Here is a 16,783-nt window from a genome sequence, read left to right as displayed (position 1 = left end):
TGGGGTGGGGTCAGAGGTCTCCCGCCAGACGTGAAGGCTGACAGATGCCACCCCAAAGCTGCTCTGCTCCGGTTGGCTCTTTCTGTGCCAATCCGCCATAAACTCCGGGAACCTGATGGGCGGGGGACACTTCGGAGTCCAAGCTGAGGCAGGGCTGACAAAGGCCACCCACCTGCCCCGTTCCTTCCTTTGGCTGGGCCCAAACTGACCCCTCTCTTGGAGAAAAGAGTTTTATTCGATCTCAAAGTAGGACAGAGTGCCTGGGTGCCCACCTCATTTTCCCAGGGAGGGCTCCTTTTAGCTTGGGAGGGGTAGGGGGCCGTGGCCAGAGACGCTTAGCCCCTTCCCTGGCCCCATCCTAAGAGAGACCAGAAACCACCAGCATTCCTTGAATGTGTTTGCAGCCTCTCTTCAGCCCAGAAGGCTCCCTGAAAGATTTGCCAGGGAAGAAAATAGCCATAGCCGTTAGGCTTATATACCGCTTCATGGTGCTTTTGCAGCCCTCTCTAAGCAGTTTACGGGGTCAGCCTCTTGCCCCCCCAACAATCTGGGTCCTCATTTTACCCACTTAGGAAAGGTGGAAGGCTGAGTCAACCTTGAGTCAGTTGGTCAGGATCGAACTATTGGCAGTGGGCAGAGTTAGCTTGCAATACTACCTTCTAACCACTGGGAGGGAGAGAGGAAGATAGCAATGGCAGTAGCACTTATATACCACTCCGTAGTGCTTCACAGCCCTCTCTAAGAGGTTTACAAAGTCAACATCTTGGCCACAACAATCTGGGTCCTCATTTTGCCGACCTCGGAAAGACGGAAGGCTGAGTCAGACCCACAGAACACCAGCCGGTCAGAATCGAACTCCTGGCAGTGGGCAGAGTCGGACTGCAGTGCTTCACTTTAGCCACTGCCCCACCAGGGCTGAAGATCAGAGTTTAGAGGAAGGCAGAGGAACCGGGAGGGGAAGACGTGGCCCATGGTGGCTTCTCTACATTTTCCTCCCTGAGTTTTCTAGCAGCTCAGGAGAGGGGCGCCTAGAGATGGAGCCCTCGTCTTCCAATCAGGAGGCTGTGAGTTCGATCCTAGGTAGAGGCAGCTATTTTTCTTTCTGGGCACGATGAGGATATATCTGCTGAACAAAACTCTGCATTGGGGACAGGAAGGGCATCCGGCCAGTAAACACTCTGCTCCATTCAGTTGCCCAGACTCCAACCCCATTGGGCAAGGGGTCATTAAAAGGAGATGTTCCAGCAGCTTAGGACACAAGGAGCCCCCTCCCACTCCCCCCACTCCCCAGCCTGCCTGTTGATGGGACAGAGAGAGGGAGAAGGGGGCTTGTGTGGACTGCTTGCCCTCTGGCCCCAAAGATTTCATCTGAGAGGGGAAAGGAAGAAGAGCCCCTTAAGACCCTGGGCCAGAAACATCCCCCCCTCCCTTCAGTCTGGGAAAAGGGAGAGGTGCCATCAGGTCTCTGGGTGCTTCTGCTGCCACAGTCAAGAGCAGCTGCCGTTGAATGACTGAAACATGCACCGCGGTGGCGGCCTTCCTCTCTTCTAATGTTCTTTCATTTCCCAATCTCTACTCTATTGCAGGGATGGAGCACCATCCATCCCGACCCACAAGACTCCCTGGAAGGCAGGAGCAACCAGGTACTCCCATTTCAATCTTACTAGACCAGCTGTTAAGCAGCAAACATCTCTTGGGGTCCCCAGAGGGTTACCTGGAGAGGCCGAGTCCTCCCAGAACCGGCCGAGTCCCCCTCCCTCTGCAGGGGCGGCTTCTCTGGCCAGGAAAGGAGAGGAACAGAAAACAATTCAGGCCAGGCAGACTCTCCGCATGGAGGGCCACATCCCAGAGGGGCTGCAGGGCAAAAGGAGAGGCAGACTGCCCTGCCCGGGGAAGGGATGCGGCAGGGCCACAAGGCAGCGAGAGCTTTCCGTGGCTCGTGGTGGGCTGGAGTGTGGCTCTCGTGCAGGGCCAGTTCCACAAGGCACCAGGCGAGCTTTTAAGGCACTCGAGACGGTCAAAGTGGCTCAGAATCTGCGTTACTGAACCGTTTCTTCCAAGGCAGGTCGTGGCTGGAGGGTCCCTTTGAAGGCAGCGCTTGAAGTGGGAGGATGCTCAGCCAGTGGGGCCCTCAGCACTTTCCAAGCTCTGCCTTGTGATGCCTGAGGGGCCGCAACCAAGTCAGTCCTTCACAGGTCCTTTGACTACGCAGTGGCCCGTTCTGTGGCAGCCCCGAGGATTTGGGAAGTGGCGCGTTAGCGATGGTCGCATTTGCCCCGTTAACCGGACAGGTGTGGGCCTGCAGCTCTTGAGAATAAACAGGCAGGCAGGTGTTCTGTGGGCCTGGCCTTAACCAAAGCCTCCACGAGCAAAGGCAGGGAAGCTCAGCGTCACAGCGGTGTTGAGAAGAGGTGGTGGGCAGCCTCCCCTCCTCTCCATTTCTGTTGAAGGCTTTCTGACTTGGGGTCCTGGCGGGGCTGCGTGTGGCAAGGGAGGTTGTGGTGGGCAGGCTGGCCATCGGGTGACCCATTGGCAGCAGCGTCCCTGGCATCAATTCCCCAAAGATGAAGGCAGGTGTGATGTTCTGGGCTGGGCTTTGTCTCTTCTTTGTGTCTCAGCAGTGAGCGTCACGCACGGAGGTCCCACAAAGGAAACCTAGCGGGGGGGGGGAGCAGGCATAAGGGCCACCAAGGGGGTGGAGCGGGCATAACTTAGGGGGGTGGAGCGGGCATAAGGGCCACCAAGGAATGGGGGGTACCAAAAAACCCCACTGGCTGCAATGCAAGAGGGGGCAGCAAACTTCGGTTGCTACCAAGCTTGGCCAATTCCGTGCCGGGCTCTGTAGCAAACAGAGAGAGCAAATGGATGTTTTTCTTTGTCGGACGGTGGCTGAAAAGAGAAGGAGGGGAAAGAGCTGCCTTTTCGCCCTGAAAGGGACCGTTTTGCAGTCTGCTTTAGGGAGATGGAGACTTCCATACAAGAAGAGATTTTACAGTCTTGCTCTGAGCTTCCCTGCAGCAGAATAAATGTCTGGGCATCCTTCGGGTTGGGACCCCTTACCTCCCCCCCCCCACCACTCAAGTGCTGGCCTCTGAGGGCTGGGGATGCCCTCCCCATGGGTGGGCACGGGGGGCTCTGGGCCTCTGTCCCAGCGGGGCGCTTGGCCTCCTTTTGCCCATGTGGACTGCAGGGCTGGCTAAGTGCAGAAGAGCAGCCCCGTGGCACATGGGCCCTGCCTGAGCCAAGGGCCGAAGCCTGGCCAACCCCCGCCAAGCCCCTCCCTGCTGACCCTTGAAAGAAATGGAGCAATTCCGGGAAGGGAAAATTCTATCCCGTTTCTCGCCAGGAGGTCAGTCTGCCACCCAGTGCCAGGCTCTGGCCATGCCGGCAAATGCCAGGAGAGGAATGCCCAAATAGCCTTCAGTAAGTGTCTTGGCACAAAGGAAGCCTAAATTGGACTGCCGTTTGGGGAGGGGGCAGAGGGTGAAGCCACGGACGGTGCTTTGCTTTAGGTTTCCTGGGAAGACAGCTGCCTTTCTGTTGCATCTGTGTGTGTTTCTAGCCGGACTCCAGGCGACGCGGGGAGTAGCTCTCCTGTGATCTGGTGGGGAGCCATTGGCCGAGTCCGGAAGGGTCCGGGTCTCCTTGGAAGGAAGGCGCCTGGTGGGTTAGTTAATGGCCCCTCTAAGGAGAGCCGCTCAGACTCCTCTCTCTCGCAGGGCAATTGTCAGCTAGCAATAAACCACCAAGTTCTGCAAGTCTTTAGAGTTGCACAGAATTTGCACCCTGGCCGTGGCAACTAGAAACCTCTGGAGCGAAGGGATTCCCCGCTTGGGTCCAGTCGAGCGAGTGGCTGAAGGGGTTTCATTGGCTGCTGTGTAATGCATTGCGGGGCTTCCGTGTGTTTGGCCTGTGACTGTGTACCCTTAATGAGCTAAAGTGACCTCAGCCAGGGCAGCCCTCCCACCCGGCGCTTCCGCCTTCCCTGCATCCAGACGGTTGGTGCACATCCCCTCCACCATCGGGAGGAAGCCCACCCATTCCGAATGGAAAGGCACCACAGCTTCACGATGCTCTGAACCACCCTCAAGGGGGGTAGGGATGTCCTGGGGCTGAGCCCCCTACAGGGTCAAAGCAGTCCAGGCCGGGGGTCTCACAGCCTGCTGCCCTGTCCAACATGCTGGACAATGTCAGGGCTCCCCGAAGCCCAGAACCCCCGCAGGCCGACGGGGGCTTCGCTCAGGAGAGGCAGGTCCTGCCCCTGGGTGACTCCGTGCCATTCTGCCAAATGGGGGGGTGGCCCTCAGGTTTGGGGGTCCCCTTTGGTCTTTATGTCCTGCCTGAGGGCCACAAGGGGTTTCCAGCCCAGCTGAGGGAGCTTCTGGGTGAAATGGGCAACTCGAGCCTTGGGGTGGGTCAAGGCCCCACTTGAAAGCAACTCAGGGAAAATTAGCTCAGTTTGGGCTGGAAAAAGGTTTTTAAGGCTGTGATTTCCCTTAAACCCCAAAGCACCAAAATCATTGTTTTCTCATCCCTTTCCATCCCTTCTCCCCCAAACAAAAAGAAGAGACCAGGTAGTCCTCGTTCAGTGACTGCTTCGTTCAGCAACCACTTGGGGTTACCGTACGGATTAAAAAAGAAATAACTTTTGTGGCTTCCAAAACTGATACAGTCCTCTCATTTACGACCTTTGCAAATCTGCAAAGCTGAATTAAGGAAAGGAAGATCATAATCACAGCAGCTGTTTTTTTACTTGCCAGCTGCTTTGCTTAATGGCTGAGTTGCCCATCCCAATGGTGTCACTAAATGAGGACTACCAGTACCGTACATTGTTTTCCACACCCATAGACTCCGGGTGGCCCACCTCGTTTCCAAGCTCCCTGCCGTGAAAGCTTTCAGCACCCAAAGCTGTCAGACTGACCCCTCCTCCTTTCTTGACCCTTCCAGCTGTCCAGGAGGAGCGGCAGAGAGGCAAGGACCGCAACGAGAACGAGGTGGAATCCACCAGCAATGCGAACGAGGACATGCCGGTGGAGAAGATCCTGGAAGCTGAACTGGCGGTGGAGCCCAAGACGGAGACCTACATCGAAGCCAACATGGGCCTGGCTCCTAATTCGGTAGGCGAGGGGCCTGTCTGGCCTCTGTCAAAGCCCACAGGCAGGATCTCTTGGCTCCTGCTGGAAAAGATGCCCTCCCAGGAGGCCTTGGGTAGCCGTAGCTCTCCTCTTCCTTGCCTTTTTGGGTGGGATGGAGGAATCCAGGATGGTCCAGCCATTTTTCTTCCAACCCCATGGGAGAAGAGGAACGTTTGAGAGTGAGGGTCCCACAGGGGCTTGTTCAGGAGGCAACTGGACTTTCTTGTTTTTCCTTTTGAAGATGTTTTGCTTCTCATCCAAGAAGCTTCTTCAGCTCTGACTGGATGGAGGGGAATGGAAGGATTTATATTCCTTGCCGACAGCTGGTCCTTCGCATCCTTTGAGAGGGTCGTTGAAATTAAACTACTTTGTAGTTTGAGAACGAGTTTCCAGGGTCTCCGGGAAACACAAAGAGACTTCCCACAACCCACGCAAAGTCATGGGCAGCAAAGCCTGAGGTGCCTGGTCCAGATTTCTCCAGGGCCAGAGTGGCCCTGCAGAGTCTCTGGGGCAGGACCCCCACCATCCCAGGAGCATCAGTAGCACTGCAGGTGGGGCAGTCTGCCCTGTCTGGAGGGCAGGAAGCCAGGGAGCGAGAGAGTGGACAGAGGGAGGCTGGGACCACCCAAGACATGCTAGAAGGGCTGTTCACCCAGCAGCCTTGCCTGCCCCTCCCCCCAGCAACCCCCCCCCCCCGAGAATTGAGCAGAATTCCCCCCATTTCCCCTCCTGATTGTTTCTCTGGGGTGAGAGTTGCAGGGGCGGAAGTGCTTTCTGCCACCCACAGGTTCTCTGCCAATGCTGCCAAAGGGAACCTGGCCCACTGCCAGCCTGCCTCTGCCTTCGCTGGGCCAGCCAGGACTCTTGGCAAGGCACAGAAAGCGGCCGCTTCCCCCTGGCTGCCTGGGTGCAAACTCCCCAGGGGAGATGGGCAAGGCCAGGGGGGCAGAGGAAGCAGCAGCAAATGAAGGCCAGCTTCTCCTTGGAGGCGGCCCCTCGCCAGGTTCGGGCATCTGTCTGGCTGGGGGGGAAAGCCCCTGGGGTGGCACCCACAACCTGTGCTCAGCCTGGGATGCTCCTCAGTCAAGCCATGCCTGAGGAAGAGGCGTGAGCTGAGAAGGGGATCTGGGACGGTCCTTTGCACGCAGGGAGGTTGCTACCCCTGGGGCTGCCCTGGATTCTGTAGTCCCAGGAGAAAGGCTCCTGGTTCCCCTGAGCAGCCGCCTTGTGAAGGGGCTTCCTGGTGCCGAGGCTTGCTGGGGGCATCAGGGGGTCTTCCCCAATGACTCCAGAGCTGTGGATCTCTGGCCTGGTAGAGCTGGCTGGAGCCAGAGGCAAGGGGCGCTGGGCTCAGCTGGCTGGAGAATTCTGGGAGGTCCACAAGTCTTAAAGTTGCCAAGTTTGGGGACCCCTGCTCTAGGGTCTCTGAGCCCAGCGCCCCTTGCCTCTGGCTCCAGCCAGCTCTACCAGGCCAGAGATCCACAGCTCTGGAGTCATTGGGGAAGACCCCCTGATGCCCCCAGCAAGCCTCGGCACCAGGAAGCCCCTTCACAAGGCGGCTGCTCAGGGGAACCAGGAGCCTTTCTCCTGGGACTACAGAATCCAGGGCAGCCCCAGCAACCTCCCTGCGTGCAAAGGACCGTCCCAGATCCCCTTCTCAGCTCACACACACTCCACTTCCCTTCTTGCTTTGCTGCCTCCTCCCTGACCCCCAGCCCCTCAGATGCAGACTTGCCCCCCAGGAGCCTCTGCCTGGCTTCAGAGCAGCCCCCGAGCCTCTTGGCACACGGGGATGGCACTGAGGGAGGGAGGGGGCTGCTTCAGCTCTGGACTCTTGCCTCCCCTCCTCCAGGGCCTCCATTGCTCCCTCCCTTGTGAGGACAGGCTGGATGGGAGGGATGGGGGGTGACTTTCCTTAATGTCCTTGCCAGAGCTGAAAGGATCAGGGTGTGAGAAAGGGCAGAGAAAGGGCTGGCAGGAACTATCGCGTGGACATCTCACCTCTCCCAGGGCCCTTGCCGGGGGGGGGGGGGGGATACATGCCCCCACAGCCCAAAAGCAGCAGCAGCAGCCAAGGAAGATTAGGATAAAGTCAGCCCCTTCGCAAAATCCAGGTGTTGAAACCTCCCCCCTTCTATTTCAGGGGCAAAAGAGATTGCAGGAGGGGGTGGGGGAGGGGGCACCTATGGGGTGTGTGTGAGAGTGGCAGGGCCTTGGCCCTCTGATGCCCATTGCGGGGTCTCTTCTCTCGGCAGCCCAATGACCCGGTCACCAACATCTGCCAAGCAGCAGACAAGCAGCTCTTCACCCTGGTGGAGTGGGCCAAGCGGATTCCCCATTTCTCCGAGCTCCCACTGGACGACCAGGTGATCCTGCTCCGAGCTGGTGAGTAGCCGGTCAGCCCGGAGGTCCAGCAAAGCTGAGAACGCGGAGCCAAGCAGCCCAACAGGGGACGGTGCTCTATAGGGGAGGTCAGGGCAACTGAGCAAGCATTCAGGCTCTGCATTAGTGCAGATTCTACAGAGTAACAGAATTGAGAGGGACCTTGTAGGTCATCTAGTCCAACCTCCCGCCCAAGCAGGAGAGCCTACACCATATCTGTAGGCTGCCTGACTGTTCAATGACTTTTGATTCTGAGGTCACACTTGCAGTAAACATCTATATGGCCTTTCCTTCCTTCCTTCCTTCCTTCCTTCCTTCCTTCCTTCCTTCCTTCCTTCCTTCCTTCCATTTTCCTTCCTTCCTTCCTTCCTTCATTTTCCTTCCTTCCTTCCTTCCTTCCTTCCTTCCTTCCTTCTTTCCTTCCTTCATTTTCCTTCCTTCCTTCCTTCCTTCCTTCCTTCCTTCCTTCCTTCCTTCCTTCCTTCCTTCCTTCCTTCCTTCCTTCCAGAGAGGGACTTGAAGTCCTAGTGGACAATCACTTAAACACGAGCCAGCCATCTGCGCAGCAGCCAAAAAGGCTAACACGGTCCTTGGATGGCATAGAAAAAGAGGCAGAGGATCAAAATCACGTGAAGTGTTAATACCGCTTTATAAATCCTTAGTAAGGCCACACCTGCAACAATCCATCCAGTTTTGGCCACCACATTACAAAAGCAATGTTGAGACTTTGGGGAAAGTGCAGAGAAGAGCAACTAAGACGATCAAAGGCCTGGAGGCTAAAACAGTTGCAGGATTTGGGTTTGGCCAGTGGAGAGAACAGAAGAATTAAGGGTGAGATGATAGCAATCGTCCAGTATTGGAGGGGCTGCCAAAAAAGAGGAAGGGGTCAACCTATTCTCCAAAGCACCGGAGGCCAGAAATAATGGTTGGAAACTAATCAAAGAGAGAAGCAACCTGGAATGAAGGAGAAACTTCCTGGTAATTAACCAGGGGAACGTCATGCCTTCAGACGTTGTGGTCTTCCATCACTGGAGGCTTTTAAGAAGAGACTGGATAGTCACTTGTCTGAAATGGTACAGGGGGTTGGACTAGAAGACCTCCAGGGTCCCTTCCAGGTCTATCCTGATTGATGGCTTGATTGTAGTTAATACTAGCAGCGTGTATCAAGGAAGAGGGGGAGGAGGAGGAATATTCAGCTCTTGCCTGCAGAGCTTCACCTTAGGCAGAGTCCCTTCCACCTGGGAATGGGGGAAGCCTGAGCAGCCTTCCAAGGCACCTTATGGCCGAGGACCCTCCAAGCAGCTGGGAGGAGTTGCCGGCTGAACTTCCCAACCGCTTCCTCTTGGCAGGCAGATCCCACTTTACAATACAATACAATAATACAATACAATACAATACAATACAATAGTAGAGTTGGAAGGGACCTTGGAGGTCTTCTAGTCCAACCCCCTGCCTAGGGGGTTCACCTCTGGAATAATTCGGGGTGTTCCAATCCTTGCAGGCTGCAACCACACAAGCTTGTCCGAAAGTTTATTGCTCTCGAAGGGCTGTTTGTTTCCTCTGCACACACATCTGGGGCGGAGAGTGAAGGACCCACATCCAGCCACTTCCTTTAGACTCCAAATGTAGGGGAAAAACGGCTGTGGCAAGTTTAAAAGAGCTGGAAGAGAGGGAGGGTGGGGGGGGCAGGACAGCCAGGTGTGGAAGCTGCAGGTCAGAGTTGGGGTGATCTGGAAAGCAGGCCTGGGCCCCCTCAGCTGGGCTCCTGCCTGCCTGACGTTTCTCACAGTTGTGACTGCTGTCTGGGCTGGGAATTGCAGCATCCACACAGCCAGAATTGCTGTTTGCATAATTCTATCTAACAAAATGAAATTCAAGGTAGAGAAAAGTAAAGTCTTGAACTTAGGTGAGAAAAACCAAAAGGACGCATATATAGACTGGGTGAAACCAGGCTTAATAGAAGTGGCTGTGAGAGGGATCTTGGAGCCTTAGTGGACATTCAGCTAAATAGGAGCCAGCCTAAAAAGCCAATGCAATTCTAAGTTGCATTAACAGAGGGATACAATCAAGCTCAAGGGAGGTACTACTACCACTCTATAAAGCCTTAGGAAGACCCCACCTAGAATCCTGCATCCAGTTTTGGTCACACACTATAAAAAAGAGGTTGAGACTCTAGAAAGAGTGCAGAGAAGAGCAACCAGGATGATGAGGGGACTGGAGGTTCAAACATACGATGAACGGTTGCAGGAACTGGGCACGGTTAATCTAGTGAAGAGAAGGACCAGGGGAGACAGGAGAGCATCTTCCAATATTTGAGGGGCTGCCACAGAGAGGAAGGGGAGGGCCAAGCTATTCTCCAAAGCCCCCGAAGGCCAGACAAGGAACAATGGATGGAAACTGAACAAGGAGAGATTCCACCTGGAAATAAGAGGGAATTTCCTGACAGGGAGAGCAATCAACCAACAGAACAGAAGTTGCCTTCGGAAGTTGTGGGAGCTTCATCACTGGAGGCTTTCAAGAAGCCACTGGGCTGCCATCTGACAGATATGGTGTAGGGTTTCCTGCTTGGGCAGAGGGTTGGACTAGATGACCCACAAGGTCCCTTCCAACTCTCTGAATCTGTTAATCTGTTAAACTAGGCAAGATGAGGCTCCTCAGGTAGGCAGATCCACAGCCTTCTGTAGACTTTGTGGTAGCAGCAAAGAGCTCTCCCTCCCTTGGCTGCTGCTTCCAAAGCTCCTGTTCCCCCAAAGCCCCCTTAGTGAGGATGGACCCACCCTGCCATGCCTTGCGAAAGAACTCTGCTGGGCATTTTATTCTGCCCAGATAATTAATTTCCTCCTGAAAAGAAGCTCTGGGGTGTAATGACCCCCCCTCCCCCCGCAGGGCTCTGGCTGACTTCTCCCCCCCTCCCCCCTCTGCTTCCCCCCAGGTTGGAATGAGTTGCTGATCGCCTCCTTCTCCCACCGATCCATTGCGGTGAAAGACGGGATCCTCCTGGCCACAGGTCTCCACGTCCACAGGAACAGTGCCCACAGCGCAGGCGTCGGGGCCATCTTTGACAGGTGAGGGGCAGCGGCTGGTGGAGGGGGCACGCACGGCCTTGCCCGTTCCCCTCTTGTGCCCGGGATCCAGCCGTGGCCTTTGTGGTGAGGAAAGGGACCACGAACAGCCCTCGGGGGTCCCAGAGACTGCGCAGAAAGGGCAGGGAAATGGCACTGGGGCAAAGACGAGGCCAACGTAACGCCAGCTCCTCTCTCCTTGTGTCTGGGGCCCTGCAGGGTACTGACCGAACTCGTCTCGAAGATGCGAGACATGCAGATGGACAAGACGGAGTTGGGCTGCCTGCGAGCCATCGTCCTCTTCAACCCAGGTACCCCTCTCCTGCCCCAGGAAGGGAAGACCCCCCCCCACGCCCCCTTTGGCAACCGGCCCTTCATCCAATGTGAAACTGGTCCTTGGAGAGCTTTGCAGGCCTTGAAGCTGTGGAGTCTGACGGCAGCATCAGGCCTTCCTTGCCCCCAACTCTTTGGCTGGGGAAAAACGAGCATTAGGGAATCAGGAGATGGAAGCAGTTATTTTCAAAGGCAGGGGGTTATCAAGGTGCACAGTTGGAGGGGGCATTCATCCTCTTTTAACAACCCCATAATCCCTTGCATTGGGGTGGAGTCTGGGCAACTGAATGGAGCTGGGTGTTTACTGGCCTGATGCCCTTCCTGTCACCAATGCAGAGTTTTGTTCAGCAGATATATTCCCATTGTGCCCAGAGAGAGAAATATCTGCCTCTACCTAGGATCAAACTCACAGCCTCCCGATTGTGAGGGAAGAGCTCCCCCTCTAGGCCACCGCACCACTCACAGTTGGAGCGGGCATTGCCATGAAAAATTGGTGTCGTAAAACAAGTCATCCTCTGATGGCACCAACTAATGACACTCCCCATTGTGGTTGTTAAGTGAGAATCGCCGGTCATTCAAGGTCCACCCAATCCAAGCCATTCCAGGCTCTGATCCCTCCTGCCCCCCTCCCCCCGCCTCTGTGAGGTAAGGAAGTGGCCCCCACTGCCTTGTAGGGCAGCCTGACTCTGGGGCTGCTTGCCATGTGCAGCCTCTTCCCGAAAGCCTCCAGGGATGAAGCTCCCAGCACTTCTGAAGGCCGCTTCTGTTCAGGGGCTCCACCTCAGTGACCGCCTCATCCCATGCCGAGGGCCGCGGGGTGGGGCTCCCCTCTGCAGCCATTGTGCAAGCGCCTCTCCTGGCTTCAGAGCCCCAGTGAGAGAAGCCTCCGGGGGCTTCCAGGAAGAGGGGCTGTTGCAGCACATTAAGGCCGGGGGACTTTCCAAAACCAGCCCACGGAGGCAGGAGAGCTGCGGAAGGACCAGGTGGGCAGGCAGCTCCTTGGGCCCCCTGAAGCCTTCGGGGAAAGTCCTCCTGGAGGGCCTCTGGGAGGAAGCTCTTTGCAGCAGGAGAGCCTCGCATGAGGTCAAGAGAGGATCTGAGGGAAGAACTGGATTTCTCAGGTTATGAAATCCTGACCCGCGTGAAGAGGGAAGGGAGCCAGGCTCGGCCGAGGTCCTCTGGACCTTCTCTCAGGCCATCCTGGCTGGGCTTCCAGGTCAGGTTCCAACTCACAAAACCCTCGTGGGCAGCATCCAGTTGGTCCCGGGTGCCCACTGGGGCTGCTGTGATCTCAGAGTCGGTCCTTGCAACTGCAGTGCCCATCAGTAGACATCCGGGGCTCCCCTCGGGTGCTCCTGGCCCCCTGGGAGAGGCCTTGGACGGCCTTTGAGCCTCTCCTTCCCTCCTCCTCTTGCAGACTCCAAGGGCCTCTCCAGCCCCACTGAGGTCGAGGCGCTGCGGGAAAAGGTCTACGCCTCCCTGGAGGCCTACTGCAAACAGAGGTACCCTGAGCAGCCAGGCAGGTGAGTGAGGAGCCCCTTCCCACTGGGGGCGCCCTTTGAACGGCCTTCTCCAAAGCCAGAGAGCCGGGTGCGAAATGAGCAGGACAGCCACCGCTTGCTCCCCCAACTCCTCTGGGGGTCTCCTTCTGGCCCACCTCCAGGATCAACCCAGGAGGGCCGCGGGAATTTCCTGGATCTTGCAAGGCCTTTATCTTTCATCTGGGTGGTCTTTTTTTTTCTAACCAAAATCCATCCCCTCCCATTTCCTCTGCCTGATGGGACCCGATTAACCTCACGGCAATCAGCAAACGGGGCTGGACGGGGGCCAGGATCCCATCACTCTTCTCCAGGCTGGCGGCTTCCCAAGGGGGAGGCTGCAGCTGAGCGAGTGGTTGACTCCACTGGCCGAGAGGAGGTTGGCATTTGGAGCCCCCTGGAGAGCAGGAGGGCCTGACTGGGGGCCTCAGCTTCTCCACGGACCTCCTCGTGGCTGGGGAGGGAAGAGCTCTGGGCACAGCCAGAGAAGGGAAAATCCACCCCCCCCCCAGCAGAGGGCCATTCTCCTCCCAGGGAGCCCTCCTGGGCCTCCTGGTGTCAGGAAGAGGATGGTTTTCCCTTAACTAAAACAGAGGGGAGGGGTTTGCTGTGGGGGGGGGAGGGACGGGTGGGTGTGTATGTGTGTGTGACTGCTGATGGCTGCTCCTCTTTCCTTGCTAGATGCCCCTCCTGCCAGTGATTGGGGGGGGGGGCAAAGGAAGGCAGCCAAGCTAACCCTGGCCTCCCCGCCCTGCTCTTCCCTGGCAACCCTGTGGGGACGTGACCCTCGGTGCAGCCACCCCTCCTGGCCCACTCCTGAAGCATCCTTCCCTCCCCCCCTCTTCCTCTCATCCTTCAGTCAAATGGTTCTTAAAATCACCTGGTTGTTTCATAGTTAAAACGTTTCTGCACATCGCTCATCTGTTTCAGTTTAAATGCCAAGCGCTTGGGCTAGGAGCGGGGAGGGAAGAGACTGGCAGGGTTTGATCCGGATTTTCCTGGCCGGGCTCCCAGCCACCCACGGCACTTGCCAGCTCAGCCTCTGAAGGAAGTGCCAGTTCAGGATGCGGCCCTCCTCAGCCAAGAGTCCAGCAGCCCCCAGCCCTTTGAGGCGCTCTGGGGAGAGCGCCTCAAAGGGCTGGGGAAAGGAAGAGCCATGGGGCAGGAGGGACGGAGGACATCAGAGCGCTGCTTAAAAGCGGATGCAGCCGGTTGGAGCCTAGAGTCTCTCTCTGTGTGTGTGTGTGTGTGTGTGTGTGTGTGTGTGTGCTTTTGTGTCTGTTGTGGCATTTCCTGAATCAAAGGAAGCAGCACTGAGATCTGGAAACTGGAGGCCAAACGTTTGGCCGGGGTTTTCGGGGAAGGGCACATCTCGTGCGCCCTGCAGACTGTCTTTTGCACAGCCAGTTAGGCATGGACATTCAAGGCCCGCCTGCTAATACTGAATTCAGCCGATGGACATGAAGCCAAGCACGTCTTCTGGACTTGGGCCACATGCTAAGCCAGGCACCAGGTTCACAAACAGAAGGTCTGTGGACACACAGAAGCCCAACCCAACCCAACCCACCAACCAGTTCTGACCGAGGCTTCAAAAAATCACAATGCAGGCTCCTTGACCAGGACAAAGCCCCCTTTTATTCAGCTAATGTGAATTCTTCTCATTCACATCCAGCAAAGTCCCGGCAAACAGGCTTTCAAGGGTGGATTTACAACCACAGACCTTATCAGGCTTGAAGAGGCCGATATCTTCCAAACTCCAGGCTGTAGCAGCAATTACTTTGCAAGAAGACAGGAAGGGATCTTCACCCTAATGAGTTGAACTCATTGTCTCCTGCAAGCTCCCCTCCCCTTTCGCTCCTCTTTATTTCCTCTGGGAGGGGTCATTCACTGTCCACCTGTGGCTTTACTCCCGAGTCGGCCCTTGCTCCTTAGCTGTTCCCTTCTCCTGGCAGCTCTGCGCATGCACACACTGGGAACAGGCTCCAGCTGTTCTTCTGCCCCACTGATCTCCGACCAAAGCTGATAACTCTCAGACTGCCCTGGGCCCCCCTCTGCCTCCGACACAGAGCCCTCACCAGAGCCTTCCCCAGACTCCAGGACCGGCCCAGGTTCCTCCCCAACCTCCTCCCTGTCCAACCTGCCAGCAGCTTTGCTGGTGGGCCACAACACAACCAACCACATCGTGGCTTACTGGGCATCCTGGATCATTCCACAGGCTCAAACCAGGACTGGGCCCAACCAGATCTCTCCTTTCAGCCCACTCTGGCCAGATGGGCAACCTAATTGAAAAACGGTAGCCAAGGGGCCAAGTGCTGCTGATTTTAACATTAAAAAGCCAGCAATAAAATGAAGGAAAGGAACATCAACCCCCCCCCCCCCGAGGAGAAGGGGGCCACCTGGCCTTCTTGCAGGATCCGTGTGTGGAGGGAGGCTGACTTTGTGGGAGGCAGCGGAAGTGTCTCTTTTTGAACTCATGGATGGGCAGAGTCTGTTTTGACGCCCCTTCCTCTTATTCTAGGTTTGCCAAGCTGCTGCTTCGCCTCCCCGCCCTCCGGTCGATCGGCCTGAAGTGTTTGGAGCACCTCTTCTTCTTCAAACTCATAGGGGACACGCCCATCGACACCTTCCTGATGGAGATGCTGGAAGCCCCCCACCAGATGACTTAAAAGGACGCTGGGCCAGGCCAGCTGCTTTCCTCAGCCCAGGGGGCTGCTGCCACCCACCGGGACCTCCAATCTGAGACCCGTCCTGCTGCCACTTCCCCCCCACCACCATGCAAGGGATGCTGCCTGCCCCATCCACCCCCCACCCCCACCTGGGAACGTTGGCTGGCTGGCTTGGTCCTTTTGTTGCTTCGGCAAACCACTGAGGACAAACGGCTTTTGCAGATGGGAGAACGGCTCGGATAGCAGCCACGGACAGCTTGCACCCTGCCCCCCCCCCCCCCCCCAGTGCAGAATGGTGAATTTACGCCAACTCCCCCGGAAGGGTTTCAGGACTCTCTAAAGCCCCCTTTACTTAGGAAGAAGGGGTTATGCTGGTGGGCACTGGAGAGGCTAGGAGGGTGGGCAGCTGCACCTGTGGACCTCCAGAGATGGCACTTCCTGGGCATGAAATTGAGCAAGGCTGTCTCCTCAAGCCAGAGGTGGGCAGGGCTGCCAGGCGGGTTTCGCTGCCCCTCAGCTGCCCCTGCTGCCTTATGCGGGCAGACAAAGTGGGCAGAGTGTCTTTGCTGGCAGATGGCAGGCTGAGCCACCCTGGCAGGGTCTGGGATAAGAGACCTCCCCTTTTTATTGGGAGGAAGAGGGATTGAAGGCTCACAGAAGCTCTGCAATTTGGGTGGCGCTGGGTGTTGGTGGCATCGGGCTTCCCTGGCCCGTTGCTTTGTAAGCGCCAGCGGGCAGAGAGGATGCCCTGGTTGACTTCCAGTGTCAGAGACGTGGGGCAGAAGGGTGGTGGTGGCTCAGATTGGGTGCCAAGGCAGAGTCTGCCCTGGCTGAAGCCCCACATCTTATGCCCAAGCAGGAACTGGCTGCCACTGACAAGAGGCCTGGAATTGACAAGGAGGAGGCCCGTGGCCTCTGCAGGAGTCCCTGCTCTGCTTAGAAGAGGGACCCGTGTAGTGAGGCACATTCCCCAGTGGGGGGGGGGGAAGTAAAAGTTTGTCTCCCCTTTCAGTTCACCCCAAAAAAACCAAAAGCACTAAAGCTGCTTCATCCGGGCAGGTTCAGGCACTTTCCCCCCTTCAGTGCCTGGGGGCTGCCATTCCTTCGCCCTGCGCCTCCCATCTCCCAAATCTGACAGCATTGCAAATGCAGCTGGGGGCCCTTGGAGTTTGTGGGGGGGGGGGTCAGATTCAGCCCAGAAGTCCTCTTCAGGCTAGGGCTGCTGATTTAGAGGCTGCTTGGGTGGAGCTTCCCTGGGCAGGAGCAGTCTAGCCCTGTTGCTCATTTCCAGAATACAGCACAGGAGACTAGTTCAGCCTGGCCCCTGGGGGGGGGGGGGATATCAGCCTGGACAGGTGGGGCTGGGGGGGTTTGCCCTAAGGGCCAATCTGGGGAGGGCCCCTGGGGGTTTCTTGCAGAATTCAGAAAGAAAAGAGCGCAGGGGGGAAGGTCTTTGGGAGGGCTGAAGGGCCCCCAAGGCCAGTCTGGATGCAGGCGGGGAAGGGGGGGGCAGCCCTGTGGAAAGGCTCCCCTGCCACTCGCCCTCTTGCAGGAGGCGCCAGGTGGGAGCGGCTGCCTGGGCAGGGAAAGGGGCTCCGGGCCCCTCCCTCCCTCCCTCTTGGGGCTCCCCTGCCCCTTCCCAAGCGCTGCTGCTTCCCGGGGCTCTT

At 57.0% G+C, this 16,783-nt stretch overlaps 1 protein-coding gene across 2 annotated transcripts in view; it reads left to right on the top strand.

Annotated features, from left to right (window-relative positions):
• Positions 1-16,443, top strand: part of RXRA (retinoid X receptor alpha) — a 97,995-nt gene extending 81,552 nt beyond the window's left edge. Inside the window, exons 5-11 of one of the 2 annotated variants that reach the window (XM_081967494.1) lie at positions 1,587-1,643; positions 4,948-5,117; positions 7,391-7,520; positions 10,450-10,582; positions 10,799-10,890; positions 12,330-12,435; positions 14,969-16,443. In XM_081967494.1, the coding sequence (XP_081823620.1) occupies positions 1,587-1,643; positions 4,948-5,117; positions 7,391-7,520; positions 10,450-10,582; positions 10,799-10,890; positions 12,330-12,435; positions 14,969-15,116 (836 nt within the window). In that variant the 3' untranslated portion in view covers positions 15,117-16,443. The remainder of the gene's footprint in view (positions 1-1,586; positions 1,644-4,947; positions 5,118-7,390; positions 7,521-10,449; positions 10,583-10,798; positions 10,891-12,329; positions 12,436-14,968) is intronic. The other variant, XM_081967495.1, reaches the window with a different exon arrangement.
• The last annotated feature ends 340 nt before the right edge of the window (positions 16,444-16,783 follow it).

Source organism: Natrix helvetica (genome assembly GCF_964273705.1).
Source record: "Natrix helvetica genome assembly, chromosome: 15".
Classification (NCBI taxonomy): Eukaryota; Metazoa; Chordata; class Lepidosauria; order Squamata; family Natricidae; genus Natrix; species Natrix helvetica.
Note: the sequence above shows the minus strand (reverse complement) of the source record. Positions and strands in the feature narration are given on the sequence as shown.